Below are 20539 nucleotides of genomic sequence, written 5' to 3'. Positions count from 1 at the left end.
ATTCATCATTTATAAAGCATCCCTCTTGCATTGATACCAATTACTATGGACAAGGGCAGGGGTCAATGTTTTTCAGGCCAAGGACCCCCCAAGAGATGGGGCAGGGACCCCCAACTATATTGTATGAAATTGTGTTTTATATTAAACTGTACACAGGTTTAACCCATTCACATAATACACAGGTTCATTTTATTTTAAACATGGAACCTACAATGAGTAGGGGGGCTGTCCCACTGCCATTTATAAACAGACCTTGTTAACTGATACCAATGCCAATATCGACAATGTCTGTCAATGAATGTGCTGTATGAATGTGTGTGTGAAAGGGTGAATGCGACAAAAACAGTGTAAAGCGCTTTGAGTGGTCCGAGTGACTAGGAAAGCGCTATATGTGCATGTCCATTTACCATTTACCAAGGACTATATCCATTTTAAACCAGTTATTTAGGAGCTGTGCGTCTGTAGACGTCCGTAAATGAACAAACTATTTAGATCCACATTTTTGCTGCACTTATACATACAGTATGTTATGTGTGAGAGTGTAGATTAGCTAACTGGTTTTTTACTGCAGGTACATCAGTGTTTCATCACTGCAGGTAGAGCTGGTGCTCCCTGCTTCCTGGTCTGACACTGTAACACACTGACTACACATGAATGAATGAATGAATGAGTGTTTATTTCGATCACAGCATCAAAATTTCAACAAAACAAATTCAAGGTAGTAACAAATACTATACCGCTGGTCGAAAAGGGTTGCGGCTGAAGCAAAGCTTATAGCTGCCGCACCCTCATTTCTCATTTCATTATAAAAACCCATAAGCAGTCTGATCGGAATGACGCATATACATACACCCCACACACATACATACATATACCTACAGTACGTCCCCCACCGACCATCCTATATCCACAAACCTTCACAACTCAAAAACAAAACAGGTCTAAATTTCCTAGGTTACATTACACATCCCATATCAATCCTATATGCTAAAAAACAGTCCGAATCAAACAAACAAGAAAACTTCATGTTTGTTGCAAAATTAAATTAATTATTTCCCTTTGTTGCTCTCAACATTTTCACTTCTGTACTTTTCAAAAATATTATTTTTAAACATTGTTTTTAAATGGTCAACATTTTTACTATCTTTAATATCTTCTGGTAAGCTATTCCAAAGTTTCACTCCACAGACAGATATACACATACTTTTCAACGTGGTACGAGCAAAAGGTTGCTTTAACTTCCCTCTCCCTCTTAGGTTGTACATGACCACCTCACATTAAATAACCTGAAGTATCACTGTAAATCACTTGATCTAGTCACTGACATAGAGCAGAACCGTCTATAAGGTTGCAGCCTGCTTCAATCTGTAACAAAATACATATTTACATGAAGCCAAACAGGATAAAATGCAAAACTGAAACACTTCATTAAGAATAAACAGGCTGAAAACAAGTGAAATCTATACCTTTTCATAAATAGATCAACCGTGTGCATGATTTGTCCAGATTAACTTTAAATGCATCAGGACGTACATGTTTAAAAACACATGATGTGCTCATCTCAAGCTGCACAGCTGTTCCAGTCCAACGCTTCGCCGCATAAAAACACCAGACGTATTAAATCACTTCCCATGTAAACAGTTGATCTGAAGCTAATGTGTTATATTCAATAAATAGAACCCATTAACTTTTAATGTTTTAATTCAAAGTCGCCACAGACGTCGCATCAGTGTAGCAGAGATGAACAAGTGTGATATTAACGTCTGTGCGGTCGATACTTGTTATTAGCGGAGCATCTGACGCTGTCATCATCATCATCAGGGTTTTGATGCGTTCGTAATAAGATGATGATGGAAGGCAGAATTAACACTGTGATTATGAGTTGAGGAAATTGACTCATCTTCATCTCACAAACAGACACATGCTCTTCTGCCTCTGCAGCCCATAATTTCATCAGCCAGTCGTAGCCAGCTGTCCTCGTATCAGTCTTCTCCTGTGTGAATCTGACAATCAACAGTGTCGTCAGTGTTGAAAAGTTTATTCTTTTAATTCCAAAAAAAGTCTTTCCAGTTTAGCATCAACGTGTTGAATCTTACTTTTTGTCAGGTTGCGGTGCATCTGCAGTGATCGGTGCAGGAATGATCACTGTCGTATTTTGGGAGGCACTTCGAGTCGAGAAGGAACTTCATTCATGGTTGCATTTGTTTATCTTGACAGTCAGTCTGAGACGACGGTGGCAGAAGTTTCCAAAGATTACTCGCCTCCAAAACAATCTTTTAAACACGCTGAGTTGCTTTCGACAAATATTTAATCCCTGCTGGCGCGATCAGAGCGATACACAAGTGTTGCTCCAAATGTTTCATGATTTTGTGTCGCAGGCTGAACAATGAGTTTAATTTGTTTCATTAGGGGGAAAAAAACAAAAATTTAGAGCAACTTTTTCTTTTTTTATTAAAAACCAACCGTCCTGCTGGCTCACAATGAAACACAATTCTCACTTGATTTTTATCTTATTATCCGAGAGCACAAACATTCATTGATCCCCGCGAAGCAGCTGTCAAGCTATAATTTAGTCTGGCTTGTTATTTGTTCAGCAAAAGGTTAATTTTTTGCTGTGCAGCATCACAAACAGTGCAGCGAGGACTCACACACCTGCCGCAGCTTTTTCTTGGTTCATACAGAAATAATTGTGCATCCCTGAAAACCCCACTGAAGGTTATCAGCTTGAAATACATTTTAGAGGTTTTTTTTTTTTTTTTAGCTCCTCTATTCTGTCCTCCAATGCAGGGCCGTTGCTAGGAATTCTGGGCCCCCTGTAAGACTACTAAAGTGGGCCCCTGACTTTTCCACTTTTTTTCTTAGACTATACGTATGTATTATCATTTTTTATTTAGCCTACTTTGTTTTGATGCTAATGCAGTGTTACTGAGTATTAGTCAGGGTCTAAGCAGAATAAATCAGTCATACAAAGATTAGACTACTGGGATTTTTTGTGGGCCCTACTCGGTGCTGGGCCCCTAGAATTATCATCACCTTTCTCCCCTATACAACGGCCCTGCTCCAATGGTGTGTTAATGTTCACCTCAAAATATATTCAATATATTCAGAGATATTGTGTTCAGACCTGGCTCGGCTGGAGCAGTTGTTTCTGAAACAGGAAGCAGTGTTTCCGCTGGGATTTTTTGAAGTAGTGGCGGTAAACCCCCCCCAAGTTGACGGTGGCAATCCTCCCTGTTATATATAGTTTATTGATAAACAGAGTGGACTGAGATACTTTAGGGGGGTTATTATTTATGGTCCTTTTCCACTAGCGCGACACGGTTCTACTCTGTTTTTTTTTCTGTTACTTTTTTGCCTTTTTGCCTTTCCACGAGCACTCGAGCGTGACGTCCGGCAACAATCAAACCCACTAAGTTTAAAAACACACTGGCAGCAGCGCCCACTGATCTGTACTGAGACTGTTGTTGTTCTTTCACCTGAGGTAACGAGGTGTAGACGAGTGAGTTTGGAGCTGATGAGAGGAGAGAAAAAAGAGAGCGAGAAAACGCGGCTGTTGCACTCGGATCTCGGAAAGATCCAACCTCCCGAATCGGAAAAGTGCAATAGAACGGCCCTTGAACTCGTGTCGTCTAATTTGGCATTTGTGTTACTAAAAGTGTAGAATTACTTTGCAGTGGCATTTCCATTCTCACTCTGTTAATTTGTGATTTAAAAAGGTCTGTGCGTGTATGTAGTAGGGACGAAAAAACACTCTTTCTCTCTCTCCCTTATGTAGCTGATGCACTTCCCCAGCAGTACCTTTTGATGCTCGAAAGACATCCAAACAAACATCACCTTACTGTGGCCGGCCATGTTTTCTGAGGTTGAGCAATGAAACGCATTTACATCGGAAGTCGGAATTTCTGACCCAGATCTTTCCAAGTTCCGAGTGCAATCGAACGCAGCACAATTAACATCGTATTACACCCCCCCTTACCTTAGTAAACTTACTTACTCGCGAGTACCCGACCCAGTGCAGGACTCTGCTGTGAAGGTGGAGACATGCGGCGGTGTTGTATTTGCAATAATTAAAAAAAAGAAAGAAATTTCAAGGAGTGGCGGCTAGGATTTAGGAATGGCGGCCCTTGAAACGGGACAAAACAAGAGGGCTGAGATCACAAAGAAGGGCTGATCTCGGCTCGCCTCATAGAGCGGGTTTGTTTGCAGTGAGAACATAATCGACTCAACTGACACAACACGCAACACGCTGTTGATGTTCAACTGTTCGGGCCGACCAGATGTGCTGGTTTGGGCTGAAAATATAGGATGACTTGGGTCGGGTTGGGCCCTGCATGGGCTTCCTTTTTTTAATTGCCAGGTTTGGACTGAAAATATATACAAATGACTCGGGTCGGGCCGGGTTTTAATTTTCAGGCCCGTTGAGACTAGTTTTTGTTTTTCCCGGGTAACAACCTCCTCCTCCTCCTTCCGGGTACGGTTTCTGACCAATGAATTCTGACAAATGGTTCACGCATGGTATTTGTTCACCACTTTGGACAGCCTGGGACTGTTACTGTGTGAACACAAACGACAACAAAAAAACAAAAAAGCAACAATTGTGTCCTTATAGCTCATGGATCAGAACAAAGCAAACGAGCCACATGTCTGAATACACCCTCATGTGTCTGGATGTCGACAGTGTTTGAATGGCTGCAGTGAAACGGTGCTGGAAATTTGCCACATGATTAAATATACGATTAACAATAATTTTCTATTTTGAACTGCAGGAAATTGAGTCAGAGCCTCGTTGTGTTTTGATGAGATTAAACCGAGGGCCGTGAGGGTTTACACCACATCAGCTACATCCTGTGCCTCCACGACTCAAATCAATTTAGTCGTATACTGACAATTGTGGAAACTTCCAGCGTTGACCTACATGTCAGTGTGACCCACTTGCTACGACTGAGATCTCACAAAAATTACACTCTGAGGTACAGTGTGTGTGTGTGTGTGTGTGTGTGTGTGTAAACCTCTGCATCTCTATGGGATGGTAGAGTGATGGGTACATTGTTGTGTCTGCGGATTAAAGGGATAGTTCAACATTTTGGCAAATTGGCCCATTGCCATGATCCCTATAGTCATAGCAGTAGGTTCGTTACCTTTAATTGTTGGTGCAAGCTATTTTTAGAACGGCGGAGCAGAGCCGTGAGCTGCTCAGAGCTACGCTACGGAGGCTTTCTTGGTTTCCCTCATCAAACTCATCAAATACACAATCCAACAACTCCAAAACGCTCTGGTGGACAAGTTGTGAGCTGCACATTCACCACGCTATGAGATAATAACACAACGTTACCAGACAGAGTTGTTTTTGAGGTAAATGCAGAGACTGCTTGATGAAAAACTGCCCCTGACAGGAACGCACATCAGCGTTTTTGCATGAATTTACCTCTAAAACAACTCTGTCTGGTAACATTGTGTTATTATCTCATAGCGTGGTGAATGTGCAGGTCACAACTTGTCCACCAGAGCGTTTTGGAGTTGTTGGATTGTGTATTTGATGAGTTTGATGAGGGAAACCAAGAAATCCCATTAGCCTCCATAGCGTAGCTCTGAGCAGCTCACGGCTCTACTCCGCCGTTCAAAAAATAGCTTGCACCAACAATTAAATGTAACAAACCTACTGCTAAAACTATAGGGATTATGGCAATGGGCCAATTTTGCCAAAATGTTGAACTATCCCTTTAAAATAGTGTTTTATCAGGGGCGATAATTGGTGAAATGATCTGATTTTAACTTTCTGCAACAAACAAACCAACAACCACAGTGTTTGACAGAAAGTGCATGAGTGTGAAAACAGATGTGTGAGGACAAATTCTCACTCCACTTCCTCCCGTGTCGATGTTCACTAACACCTTTGCTCTTGTAGCAGCAGAGATCTGTGTTTTATCGAAGAAGTGACACAACAACCAGGGAAAATTATCTCCAGCTGAGAGACTCCTCTTTGACCTCCACTCCAATGTCTCTGTGTCCTCGTCCCTCACAAGGAAACCAGATATCTACAAACGTATAACAGTATCTCTCTCCGGGTCCTGTTTATTATCCAATTATAACAGCAAATACTTTGGTTTTATGTCCCCTCCTTTGTTATGAGGAGCAGCTGTTGGCAGCTTTCTCCAAGGTGGCTTCTCAGAAAAGAAAGAAAAAAAAAAACACATGTAGAAAAAGTAAAATGAAGAACAAACATAAAGTGCTGCCTTCGTGTTATATGAGCGTTATAAGGATTTCATTTGTGCTCATGTCACGATCCAAGATTTAACTAGATAACTGGAGAGAGAAAGTCAAATTTCTCTGAAAGCTTCTACATAAATATCTCTCACTAATAAGGAAGAACCTCAAAACCAAACACTCTGGTTTCACATGAGCCAAAAACGCTGTTAAGTGTTAAAACCCTGATTTTACGAGTGTGTTTTATGACCTGAATGTGACTGAATTCTCAATTATGCACAAGTTTAAGCCTCAATTAAACTTAAACAAGTGAGAAATACAAAAATTCACCTCCTGTCCAGTTGGACGAGGAACTCAGCTGTAAAGACCAAAACACATCTAATGTGAAGTTGGACATTTTAACATGGAAGTCAGTGGGGACTGACTCTAGTGGGCATTATAGTCATTATATTATGGTCATTATATATATTACAAGAAGTGCAGTTTTTGCTTCTTCATCTTTCCTGCTCGGGTTCATCCATCATCAAGTTGAAAAACTGAACATTATCACTTTCCCATAACCCTGCAGGGACTCTAGTATTGGACTGTATTAGTTTAGTGTATCTAATAAACTGTTCAATAAGTGCATTTCAGTCAGACAACTCTGGAATGAGAACAAATCATTTATTGAGCGTAAGCATGGCAAGCTGAAGCTCAGCACCTGTATCCTTGAGCATGGCTGCAGCAGGTTTGACGTCAGACTGTCTCGGTTATTCGTTCCCTGAATGATCTGCTTTGCCAGACATTACAGGGAATGAAGCGGACCCCCGCAGGTGGATGCTGGGGAGGAGGTGGGTTTGCAGCAGAGCAGCAGCAGCAGCAGCAGCAGCAGCAGCAGCAGCAGCAGCAGCAGCAGCAGCAGCAGCAGCAGCATCATAGCCAGGGATGAGCAGGTAAACTGGGGGGTTTAAATACTCCGCCCTATTTGGATGAGGAGAGCATGTGACTGATCAGCTGATCAGGATGCATGCAGTCGTCTGCCTAAACTATCTCTGCAGGCTTCGCATCACGTGGAGCCACCTTTGTTTGTCTGTTAACTCGTCTCCCAGGGAAACAGCAAATGGAAATTTACCATTTTAAAGGCAGGGTTGGAGATCTTATCCTGGAGCTTTTTTTTTTTTTTTTAACTAAATTGCTTGAAATCGTCTTCACACCCCGAGTGCAACCAATTAATTAAATGCTTTTTCACAAAAAGTCAGTCACCTGTGGGACGGACAATCCTAAAGACAGCATCCAATCATCTTGAACGCCACGTTAAAGTCAATTGGATCGTGATGTGTCAATCAAACTGCTGTTTCTCTCCCTCTTTCCTCTGGCTGTACCGCTGTTCTTGCACAAATCGCGTGCGTGATCATAGTCTTCAATGAGTTACGATGTGGAAAAGACAACAACAGTGATCTAGTGCAGTGGTTCTCAACTACGTAGTCTCACTCTGGGCTCCACATTTTCCCATGGTCATTAAGTCGCGACCCACTTTTACAGAATTAAAACCAAGATTTTTTTTTTAAAGCCTATAAAAACTAATTTTGCTCTTTATTGAGCAAAGTGCATTTCAGGGCACATGAATGAAACTGAGGAGGACCATGACAACTGCATGTACGGAAGTGAATAAAAGAATATCAAACTGCACAAAATGAAGACCAACAAAACGATATATTTAACTTCTGATGCATCTCTGCATTCAGAGCATGTTCACAAAGTGAATAAATATCAAATTGCACAAAATAAAGACCCACAAAACAAAACAAGATTCACTGCATTCAGGCCACATTAATAAGAAACTGAGGAGGACCATTACAACTGCATGTGTTCATGTGACGCATGCCTTTCAATATAAGTTATTTTTCAAAATAAAAGACATGTCCAACATCAGATGTGCATTAAATATTATTTGCTGTCCGCGACCCACTTTTGGGTCCCGACCCACCAGTTGAGAACCACTGATCTACTGAACCACACTCCAGTCTGGTAGGTGGCAATGTTGCTCTAAGCTGGATGTTGGATGGTTATGATGTCCGGTGTTTTCTTTCACGTGAATGAGCCGTGAGAAAAAGCTGGAGGAAAGTTAGCGATGCTGCACAGTGACACGCGACAGTATCGCAGAAAGCTGCGGCGCGAGGGTGATGAGCTGCATTTTGCTCAGTCACACTGTTCCTCCTCTCTCACGTCATCTTCACTTGTTGCTTCTGTATAACTGAGCTGAAAACTTTATCTAGATTTACTTTATCACAGAGGACGGTCGACTTCCACAGACTGCCGCTCGCCGACGCCCTGTCACCGGGGACGACTGGAGAAGATAAGCATCAAGAGGAGACAAATACATTCATCTACCCAGAATATGCATCACCTCCCAAGGTGCTTTAATAATCAGATTTCAGTCTCAAATGTTTCTCATCGGCATTTACGTTAAGTTTTTTTTTTTTCTTCAGATCAAATAGATATTACACCGCTCTAGAGACATGAAGGGGATAAAGCTGCCAGCAAGTTTCTGAAGAAGATGAATGAAGGATGGTGGAGATGGAGGAGGAGGATTAAGGAGACGCTATATGATCGACTGTTCCTCGCCATGATTGGTCAGAAGAGTGGAGGTGAGGAAAGAGCTTCGACTTCTCTCTCTGGCTCTCGATAAAGACTACTTATCACTTTTCATATAAATTCATGAGTGCAACACTAACCAGGAGTGTTAATGTTTAAATACCACATAGAAAAAATTCACCATATCCATGTTTGGTTCCTTTTTTACCACAACTTTACCTATACGATCTGACAATAATTTTTTTCACTTCAACCTAAAAAAAAAAAATCACAGAGTAGTATCAGCTGATTCAACCACTTCTTTCTGTTTTGTAAAATGACAAAAAAATCCGACGCCTGACCATCTCATCCCACTTTTACGCTATATATATTTTTGTGATATCAAATTAACTCTATAATAATTATCTCTGGTTTTACATGGTCTGTCAAAGTCAAACAAAAACAGTTTTCAAGTGAATGTGTTTTCATCCATCCATCCATCCATCCATTGGCTGTACAGTTTACTAATGAAGGGTCATAGAAGCTGAAGCCAATCACAGTCAGTCACAGGGACGATCATAGGGCCGACATAACACTCACATTCACACCTACAGGCAACAGGCTTTATGCACAGCTCCACTGCTTCCTGAACTTAAACAAGCTCCTTTATTTCCTGTTTGTTCAATAATGTAAGACAGGAAATAAAGGAGCTTGTTTAAGTTCAGGAAGTAGTGGAGCTGTGCATAAAGCCTGTTGCCTGTAGGTGTGAATGTGAGTGTTATGTCGGCCCTATGATCTTCCCTGTGACTGTGAATGGCTGCTATGACCCTGCATTAATAAACTGTACAGCCAATGGGTGGGTGGATGGATGAAAACACATTCACTTGAAACCTAACGAGTGAAACAACCAGTTTTGACTCTAATTAACCCAATGAAGCTGCAGAACCACCCAGGCAGCTCCACACAGGAAGACCTCAGACCTGGAGGTCAAACCCAGAATCAAACTGCTGCGAGTCCACAGTGTTTCCATAACAACCAATCCTGAGTGAAGATATAGTGTTAGGGTCCACAGCAGGTCCTCATTGCAGCTACATTGGTCCAAGATCTTCATTTATCTTTAGATGTTGCGATTATTTTCATCAAACCGCTGAACCACTTCCTTCTGAGTTTCTCTGCGTCACCTGTCTGTGTGAACAACTTAGCTCAACTTCACGGTGCACGATGCATCAGCTTGAAATGACTCTCCAGGAGTTTGGCCTATCTACAGTATCTATTTTCCACATGATGACTTGGGCTCCTGCGACAGACCCTGCTGTTGATAAAAACCTGAATTAATGTGGAGTCCCCAGCGGAGAGGAAAGAGAAGGAGGCGGCGGTGGCGGTGGTGGTAGTAGCAGCAGCAGCAGCAGCAGCAGCAGCAGCAGCAGCTCTGTGTGCAGCCAGGAAAAAATGCTTACTTCTCTGGAAGTGTGATCAGTCAGTGAGAGCGGGAGACCAAAGAACCTTCGAAGAAAAACCGTGACACCGTCTTCTCAGTGGGGTGGAGGGGGTTGATGGGATATACATCAAAGTCCGCTCTGTAATTGGGCGTATCTCCACTGAAGGCAGACAACGTCGTAGGGGCGGCAATTTAATGTCACATCAGCAAAACAGCACAAGGCTACAGAAGCCCCGTTAGTTCTTTCTTTCTTTCTCTGGTCCTCCACAACTTTTTTATCTTTTTGTCACTTTCTAGTTTTACACTCAAACTTTGCCAACTTTAATACAAGTCTGCTCCTTGTTTGCTGCACTTCCAGCCAAGACGCTCAGCGTTTCTGGCAAACCTCAGGTCTCCATAATTAATAACCTTGGCATCCAATATGTTTCTAATCTGGGATGTGGTTGGGAAGAGGGAGGGGGGAGGGGGGAGGGTTGCTCAGGACGTACGGACAGAGATTACGCCACAATACAAATAACAGTTTGATCATCCCCCTCTCCCACCGTGGAGGACATGCTCATTAATCACGCCTAAAGAGCTGAATAAAGTCGCCGCCTCGTGTGTGTGTGTGTGAGTGAGGAGCCAGAGGACGGAAAAAGCAAAGAAATTGAGTTTTATTGTGATGCCTCCTGCCGGCCGTCTCTTTGTATTTGCTCTTGGTGATGTGGAAGGTGGTGGTGGCGGCGGCAGTGGGCCTCATCATCTATCTCCTGATGGCTGTGCCAAAAGGTATCATCCATTTCTCGTGTGGTTTAACCTTTTCAGATCCTCCTCAGGTCTCTGCGGGGCCAAACGAGGGAGGCGTCGCCCCCCGCGGGCTGCAGCTTTACCGAGCACCAAAGGTTAAAACATGGAGAGGCATGAAATCACCATTCAGCTCTTGACACGCGCCTCCAGAAATTTCCCTCCACTTTCCTTTATGTTGAAAATGTTTGACTTCGCCCGTGATTCCCTAACCACAGAATGCCAAAAGGCACCAAGTGTGAGATTACTCCGCCGAGGGAATGCTTATCGAGAGGCAGCAACCCCCCCCCCACCCAACCCAACTCAACCCAACCCACCCCACACCTCCTCCTTCTCCTCCTCCTCCTCGTCTCCCTCCTTCATCCATAATTGCTTTCCAGGCCTGCACTGGAAAGAGCCTGGAGCGGTGTTATGTTTGGCGGGAGCAGAATGCACTGGAGATAAGTTGAAATCCGAGACTATGCCCCAATTGGGACCAGTGAGATATAACGAAACCACTATTCTCCTCTCTTCAGTCAAAACGGAGCATTTTTAGCATTCTAACAAGGTCTCTGCATAAAAATAGCGGTTATCTGTCAGTAATGTTTTGTGCAGCTCTCCTTGTAATTTAAAAACTCCTAATGGTACGAAACACAAAGACAGACCTCACACACACACATATGCACACATGCACAAAATACATACACACACACTCAGGCCCACAGACTTCACAAACACTGTTAGTTCGCAAAAGGCGACGACAGAGTCCTCGGCCATAACGGTCTAATTGAGGAGTTTTCTGTCTCTCTATCAGCTGGCTGACTGCGTAGCAAAAAACCCTAATGAACGGTGAAAAATGGTTTTGTTGCTCGGAGAAAACCACAGAAGATGTGGCTGTCTGAGATGAAATATTTAACATCTCACTTCTCCGGCTGTCACTAAAGCTGTGGCTGGGAGAGAGATGCCTTGTCATGTCTCCTTGGCACAGACGACTTCGTTCTCCTTGGCTCTTGCCTCCCAGCAAAGCGTCGCTAGAGTCAGAAGAGAGTGTTTCCAAGCCCAGATATGTCTAGAAAAAAAACAAAACAAAACAAAACAACTCTGTCCTGAGTTTGTGCACGAGACGCTGCTTGGTAAATGTCTTGATGTCTTAGTGGAGCCGTCTGAAGCTGCACGACGTTGGCATCTCCAACGCTCTGCCTGAAATTTTCTTTAGCAGCACCGTGAGGCGGAAATTTGTTGTTGTGGATGGATGATTTCATTTCATTTTGATGACATTTTTAGTGCCAAAATTTTAATTTGTTTGATACATTTCACTTGACTCGATGCAAAATTCCTATTAGCCTCAGTTATGCTGCATGTACTGCTAATGGGCTCTGAGTTCTGGGTTCGTTCTCCAGGTCTGGAGCCTTTTTCTATGTGGAGGTTGCATGTTCTCCCTGTTCCTGTGTAGGTTCTCTCCTTCCTCCCCAGTGATGGGAATAACAGCGTTATAAAAAAACAGCGTTATAAAATAACGGCATTACTAACAGCGCTACTTTTTTCAGTAACGAGTAATCAAAATAGTTACTGTTTCCCCCGTTATAACACCGTTACCGTTACTGACAATAAAATGCGCTGTTACTTGACTCATGAAGCCCCGTCACAAAATAAAATACACCTGTTAAAGTGTATGTTACAATACATACACATTTTTTTTCAATCTATCGACTAGTCAGAAAAAAGCTGTTTATCTTGAAGTAACCAACGCACAGACAGGCTCCACAACGCTGAGGAATACTCAGTCAGCTGGTTAGTTCCAGATAAACGAGAGGTTAAAGTAGATAGGGAGTTAGGGGGGCATGTCCAAGTAATTTGACATATTTGAGCATTTTATTCTTTTTAAAGTAATGCAATAGTTATGTTTCCTGGTAATTAGTTACTTTTATAATGCAGTAATTCAGTTACTAACCCAGTTACTTTTTGGGGAAAGTATCAACTACTTTTTAATTTTTTTAAATATATTTATATATATTTTGGGCCTTTTTGCCTTTAATGGACAGTAGCTACAGTTGAGACAGACAGGAAATGGGGAGGCAGAGAAAAGGGAGAATGATATGCAGCAAAGGGCCGTCCGAGTCAGGATTCGAACCGGGGAACCGCTGCGGCGAAGACTACAGCCTCTGCATATGGAGCGTCTGCTCTACAAACTGAGCAAAACCACGCCCCAACTAATTACTTTTTAAAAGTAACATGCTCAACACTGTTCCTCCTGCAGTCCAAACACACGCTCCATTAGGTTGATTGGTAACTCTAATGTGTGTGTGTGAGGTTGTTTGTGTCTTTGTGTGAGTCCTGCGTTGGGATGGCGACCTGTACAGCTTCTCTGTGACCCAGCATGAATAGCTAATGGGCGGTTGGATGAATCTTTTGTTTACTTTATGTTAGCATCGCTCTCCAAAGTGCAGCTCCACTGATCTCACATCCAAAGCTTGTTTCCTGTTGCATATGTGGAAAAAAAAAGAAGAAAAAAGAAGCTGCTCTTGGCTCCAGAGGAAGCCGCGTGATTGGTTTAAAAATCTAAATAAATCTGTGGAGTTAGATCGGAGTGAATTCTTCAGCCTCCGTAGCCAGCTCCTCATCTTTGCTTCAGGCGAGCAGCTTGAGGCCACTGGGATAAGTACTAGGCTGCCGGTGGTGGAGTTGCATCATGCTGGCAACCTAATTAAACACAATATATCTAGTAGTTCTGCTGCATTTATTTTAATCCTCGTTTTCTGTTTAATCTGTGAACTGCTCCTTTAAGTGGAGTCTACAAGCTCCGTCGACTCTTAGCCGTGTTTGTTCAGGAGCCAAAGGTTTGACTTTTAATCATATGAAAAAACATCATGTCTGCTGTTGAGCTGGTTCATCCCTCTCCGGCGTGACACCGGGGCGTCCCGCGTGTCTGATAAGGCGCCGCGCTCGCGTCTGCTGCACAGAAATCTCCTCCATTACTCCGTCTCCACCTGACTTGCGGGATATCAGTTAGGAATCTGCATGATTCTGGTGTCAGAGAGGCAATCAAAGGGAGACGCTTACACTGCCTCATCCTCACATCTCCACCGAGAGACAGGGCAGAGTGCTTTCCTCTCCTCCTGCTCACAGAGGAAATAAAAAGCAGGATAGTGCTGGAAGAAAGGAAACCCAATGGGATTTCATCCTCTATCTCTCACTCCTGTGTCTGCTTGCTTCTCCCTCCTTCTTCCCTCTATCGCCCCTTTTCTCTCCGGCTGAACCTTTTCCTAGGTCCTACTGTATATTCTCTTTATATCGTTCCCTCTTTCCTTAAACTTCCCTAGTTTTGTCCTCTTCTCTCATTCTCTTTGCCCTGACTCCACAAGAGTTTCTTCGTCTTTTCATCTTTGTCCTGCATTTCTTTCTTTTGCTTCCTTATCTCATCCTTCACGGCACAAGTTCAGCTCCGAACCAGCGTGGCCGGCTGCACAGATAGAAATAAATTAGCCTTTATTCTGACCTGAATCAAACATGCTGCATTAAAAGTACTTTATAGAATTTTATGAATTTCAGATGCACAAATAGGGTCAGTGATTTCTAAAAAATCTTACAATTTCAGTTCATAACCTGACATGGGTGGTGAAACATTTATTTTTAATGTTCGGGGAAATGTTTTAGCATCTCGGCCAAAAGTCTGCACTAAACTTCAGCGAGCTTCAGAACGGCTTCTGGGCTGTGATGAGTTTTAATACTCTGGTGGAAGATAAAGTGAAATGGTCAGAGGCTGACTGGCACTGCACCCTGCGTGCCAGTCAGCTGATATCTCAGAAAGATCAATATGGCAGAGAGGTCAGCGAGCAAAAATGAAGAAGACAAATGTTCATGTCTGAGTTTTTCTTTTTTTTTCCTGTCTTCCAAACACCAATCATTTAGCGCCGCAGGAGAACAAATGTGAGGCAAGGCCAACAACTTTTTTTTTTACACTACTACAGTTGATATATCCGCACAGAGAAAGCTCATCTGTGTTGTTGAACTGCACCTCGGGGAGAATACAATGGCTTAGAGATGTGAATGCAAAGAATGTGAAGGTTGTGCTGCATTATGCACAACCACATGCGGTTGTAGCGAAAGTGCATTCAAATCATAAAGCATTGATTGCAGCAGCTCAGCGTGGCAGAAAGTGAAGGGTGACATGATAGCAGGTTTGGAGAAGCGTAAATGATGCTCAGCGAAGCCGAGGCCCTAATTGATGTCCCCTGTCACCAAAATGTCAATAAGTTTATTGCCAAGAGAAAAAATAAATTGGCGGTTTACTTACAATGCTCAGCTGCTCCCGTCACTGGGAGAAAATCAATTCTCATCCATAGCCGGGGTTTACTGACGCATTACAGACAAATCCTCATCAAATCAAAACGCACACGGTCACTGACTATTGGCATTTCAGGCGGTGAGAATAAAAAGATGCCGCTGCTGCTGCTGCTGCTGCTGCTGCCCCATCAGCTGTCTTCAGATATGACTGACTCATTTCGTATTTATTTGTGCTCCACTCGACTTCTGACAGAACTGCGTGACTCCGCTCGCCGATAATTCGGATTCAGAGACCAAAAAAAAAAAAAAACTGAACAGCCTCTGGCATATTGAGTGACAGCTCCGGACTAGAATTAACCGGGTTTTAATGTTGTCTGCCACATCATGTCCAAAATCTGCTGCATCACACCCCACTACATACAAATTAAGAGTTTTCACATATTAAAAAATTCATTTTCTTTCAAATTAAATTTGTAATTTTCAAGCATTACTTACATTTGTTACAGCTAAGATCTTACTCAACGCTAAATAAATTGCTGAGATGTGGGAGGAGAAGCAGCCTCACTCCACACAGGAGTCTATTAAAGCAACCCAGGCTGTGAAAATCTGCAGCTCAAACCAATTATCTAAACCAAATTATCTGGAAGTTAAAACAAACACATGTGAAATGTTTGTTATAATTGGACCCTTGCACTGGAGGGGGAATAAAACAAAAAAAAAGCATGTTTTGTACAAATATCATGAATCATACACTTCACCTGACAGGATGCGTTTCCCCCCAGGACCCTACAGGCCTGGATCTGGTTCTCCAGAGATCAGCAGCAGCCGACGCTCACGCATGAGCCGTTTTTACTGCGTTGCATTGCATGTCTGCGTATAAGGAGGTTCGTATGCGGTTCTGTCGGCTGGGTCGTTTGGTTTTAGGTGCATGCAAGCGCCCCCATGTAGACGCTCGCATGTGATGTATGATTTATGTATGACCATCCTGATCTGCACCGCTGCTTCTACGATGCTGCTCACCCCAAACTCAAACCTCAAACCTCAAGCAGCACTTTACAGAACGGAAGACGGACTTAAAAAACGATCTATTCCTCCATTTTTAATAATGAGGGGCCCTGACTGAGGGGAGGTTGGGGCCTCTGGTACATGTCGTCTTCTGTATCCTGTCACTTCCTGTCATCACTCCAGTGATTCTGTAAAAAAAAAAAAAAAAAAATCCACTTCCACTCTGCAGGTCGTAATCAGCGAGTGCTGCGTATGTTAATGTTTAATCAGGAAGTAGTTCAGCAAAGTCTAATAAATGAGTCATCATTAGGATAACGCGGGGAAACTGTGGACTTGGCCACACTGTCTTCTTTGGTAACTTGTGCTGGTTTCCTGTTGCAGTCTGTTTTCTGCAGCCTTAGCAGTGTGTTAATGAGGAAAACGCTGTCGTAAAGAACTTTAATAAAATGCCAAAAACAAGAGGAATCATTCTTCTCACATTGAGTTTATCTTCTGTAAGGACGGGAGGAGGTGAGGGGGGGATTTACAGCACACACTGCAACATGCAGAGCTGAAGGTAGAGAAAGTTAAGTGGGCAGAGCAGCAGCAGTTCTCCTGAGGAAACTCTGCCAGCTGATCTTTTCACAGTTATCAGCAGCCAACATTATAGGTTTCCACACTTGTTGGTTTCTGCTCCCGTGAGATTCCCTTTAATGAATAAAAGTTCCGCCTTCTGTTGCCAACTCGCATTACTTTGTCACAAGATTAAGTGACTCTTCAGAGCCCCTGGTGTTTAATTTAGCAAAAGTTCATTTACCAAGCAGGGCTAGTTTTTTTTTTTTTCTTTCTCCGTCTGACGTACAAGAACAATGTGTGTATTGGCTTCCAAATCTGTCTGGCTGATACATGTTCACTCTGCTTGTTTGTCTCGTCCACACAGGGACAGCAGGGGGGCGGCTGTCAAATTACTCATATGCAAATCAACATATGACACATCGTCAAAGGGAGAGATGGCAGCGCCGATTGGCCCTGCTGTCCAAGCTCTCGTCAGTCGATGCCACGGACACGTCGCTCAAAGAAGGAGCCGAGCTGGGGGGGGGAGAGCCGGGGGGGGGGGTCAGCGGGGAGCTTCTCTCCTTCTCAGAAGTGACTCAACTCGCCACAACGAGATGCCAGACTCCTACAGAGTGAGACACAAGTGACCACAGAGACGCCGAACACAACATCTGATTGATCCAGTCTGACTGTGGTTGTTCCTGCTGCTTCGTAGGAGAGTTAAAGGAACCTGTTACGACTCGTAGGTCTTGAGACCGGCCTTGGTCTCTCTTTTTTTCGACAGTCTTTGGTCTTGGTCTTGTCTCGGTCTCGGGTCTCTCGGTCCCGCAATGTCTCGGACTGGCAGAGCTGTCTCAGGGATTTGTTGCCTACAATATCCAGGCAGGCACGCTTTTTTTTTTTTGGATACACACACACAATGTACTGTACTGTCTGTACTGCTGTGCCTGTAGTTGAAATAATAACAATATCATATTTATACTAAGCAGCTGAACCCAGTATGGTGCTTATGTTCTACAAAATATATGACAAAAAATTGAAAAAAATATGGTGTAAACTAGTTTTCTCGGTCTCGGTCTTGAGCTCATCTGGTCTTAGTCTTGACTTGGTCTGTCTTGGTCAGTTCCTATCCAAATGGTGAATGACCTCTGACCTATCCCTTAACCTTTAGGCTAAGAAAACACCATGAAGAACATAAGATAATTCAAGATATCAAAGCAAAAAAAGTTCAGATGGATAATATACTACAATACTCTCTGGTCTTGGTAGTGTCTTGGTAGGCGGTCTTGACTACAAGTCTATCTGTAACGGTCTCATCATCATCATCATCATCAACATCATCCATCCACGAGCTCTTTCCCAACTTTTCCATCTCTCTAAATTCCAACCATCTCAAATCCAATTGTTGCAGAACTGTTGCAGCCGTCATCTGGGTCAGTGGTGCAGACCGCTACACAAACCACCCAGCACCAGCAGCCCATCAACCAAATTGCCTGCAGAGAAGCTCACTGTTATTATATGTTGCCTTCCAAAAAGAAAGAAAAAAAACCTTTACAAGGTGATTAGGTCTGCTTTACTTGCAGCGCCTTCGCTCCCCAGTACTCACATTGATTGTTTCTCCTGCCTCGGTAAATAGCTGGAAGTCAATACACCCCTACGGTGACGTCAGGGTTCACCTAGCTCCAGGTCTCCCAGGCTTATCAATTAGAGCCATGAATGCAGCCAAGGATTTCATTTGTAGCCTAAGCTGTTATTAGTAACGACAGGTGGGTACTGAGTGTGGCGCAACACTGTGCTGGAGAAAATTGTGATAAATGACGAGAAGGAGGGGGTCTCTCTCTCTCTCTCTTTCTACAGAGCTGTGCAGGTTTATAGGACTACTGGGTATTAGACAGGAGGAAAGGTGTGTGTATTCGTGTGTGTGTGTGTAGAGAAAGAGAAAGAGAGAGGGAGAAAGTGGAGAAAGTGAAGATGTAGAGCACAAATTGGTTCCTAATGCGATAAAGTAAAAGTGGCTCCACTTTCTGAGGCTTTGGTTCCTGCTCTGCCCTGCATTAGCCACTCACACACTCACACACACTCCTACATCACGGGCAGATGCGCACACACACACACAAACACACACACATACACAAGCACACACATCTGTTTACCTTATGGTCGATGATGCCACTGTATCCCTGGAGGACCGGCGGGTGAGGCTTGGCCACCCTCACGGAGACTTCAGTGGGCCGCCGCAGCTGTTCATGCTGTCGGATGCGCGTGTCGTTGGAGTCCCTGCTGGAAGCGATGTTGAAGCTGCCGTTGTACACGAGGAACAGGCTCGCGCACAGGAGAAGCACGAGGAGCACGGCTACCCCATGGCGCTGACGGAGACACAACAAGCAGATGCTGACAAATTAGTTCCCGAGTTCAGGCTGCACAAGAGAAGCTCAACAACAACAACAGATGAGTGGGCGCCTGCTCCCATCATCATCATCATCATCATCATTATCATCTTCAGCTGGTTTGTCAATAAAAAAAAAAAAACTTTCCTTATAATTCATCTCACATGCACCAAAACTTAAAAAAAAAAAAAATCTCGTATCGACTTAATTTAAGGGCACAGGCATATTCATGACATTGACAAGATGTCAGCCTGTTAATGATCACCTTAGACTTAGTTTGCCAGCATGCATGTCAATGCTCAGGTGCGTTCAGCGGCACATCTGCAGTAAAAGCACCACAGCTCCGAGGAAACTGGGAGATTTACAGTATAAAAAAAAAAAAAAAAGTTCACACAGATGTCCTGACCTTCAGTGTTGGAGCTGCTGCCTCATAAATCCACCTTAAATCACAGCTGGATGAGAGGAGCAGCTCCCTCACACTGACACTGATAGTGGATTTGTTGTTTTTCATTATTTCACATCTGTATAAACTGGAGCAACGCGCACGAATACAAGTTGATTTTAAAGCAGTTATAAAAATTCAATGCACTTGCACAAATGTGTGTCTCCTGCATTAAGGCGCAGATACAAACAAACACCCAGCAGCGCGCCGCCGTGCTCCACGCTGTAGTGTTTAGTGGGAGAGAAGCCAGAGCTTTTAGTGCCAAACAGCCCGCACAGCTGGACGTCCATTGTTCAGATCCTAATCTCTTGATCCGTCAGTGTACACACACATATACACACACATACACATGCACATGGCTACACACACACACACAGAGAGAGAGAGCGGCGTTACGGCGGCTGGAGCGCACTTCTCACAACAATGCTGGATTTGAAAGCAGCACAAACAGTTGAGTCAGTGGGGCTACGGGGCTCAAACCTTTACCATAGGTGTCTTCATTTTGCGGCGCGCTGTCTTATCGCTGCGGCTCGATGCGTCTGACTCCACTTTGTCTCATGGTCCAGCGCCGTGGTCCAGTCAGTCCGTCAGTCCGTCAGTCCGTCAGTCAGTCCGTCTACTCGCAGTCCTCCTCCCCCCTCAGGATCCACTCCAGTCTGTCCGCGCTGTGCCAGCCCGCCCGCCGCCGCTGCTTGTGTGTCTCCAGACCGGAGCCCAGGCGCAATTCATACAGTGGAGAACGAGGAGACAGATGTTCACTATTGTACCTCTGCTGGGTCTTAAAGCCCCCCGAGTTAGTTAGAGAGAGAGAGAGAGAGAGAGAGGGCTGAGCAGTGGAGGAGGCGCGGCACAGTTAATTAAAGAGAGTACCTGCAAGAGGGTGATAAGGCCGTTTTGTTTAATGGTTATTTTTCTGCTGAGCAATATTTG

At 43.8% G+C, this 20539-nt stretch overlaps 1 protein-coding gene across 1 annotated transcript in view; it reads right to left on the bottom strand.

Annotated features, from left to right (window-relative positions):
• The window catches only part of st6galnac5a (ST6 (alpha-N-acetyl-neuraminyl-2,3-beta-galactosyl-1,3)-N-acetylgalactosaminide alpha-2,6-sialyltransferase 5a), a 65679-nt gene extending 45362 nt beyond the window's left edge, over positions 1 to 20317 (bottom strand). Inside the window, exons 1-2 of the mRNA XM_085804507.1 lie at positions 20096 to 20317; positions 18934 to 19146 (exon numbers count right to left, since the gene is read on the bottom strand). Coding sequence (XP_085660633.1) covers positions 18934 to 19146; positions 20096 to 20110 — 228 coding nt within the window. The 5' untranslated portion in view covers positions 20111 to 20317. The remainder of the gene's footprint in view (positions 1 to 18933; positions 19147 to 20095) is intronic.
• Between the last annotated feature and the right edge of the window lie 222 nt (positions 20318 to 20539).

The sequence above is a fragment of the Trachurus japonicus genome, chromosome 17 (assembly GCF_045865225.1).
Source record: "Trachurus japonicus isolate A0001 chromosome 17, Traja_1.0".
NCBI lineage: Eukaryota > Metazoa > Chordata > Actinopteri > Carangiformes > Carangidae > Trachurus > Trachurus japonicus.
Note: the sequence above shows the minus strand (reverse complement) of the source record. Positions and strands in the feature narration are given on the sequence as shown.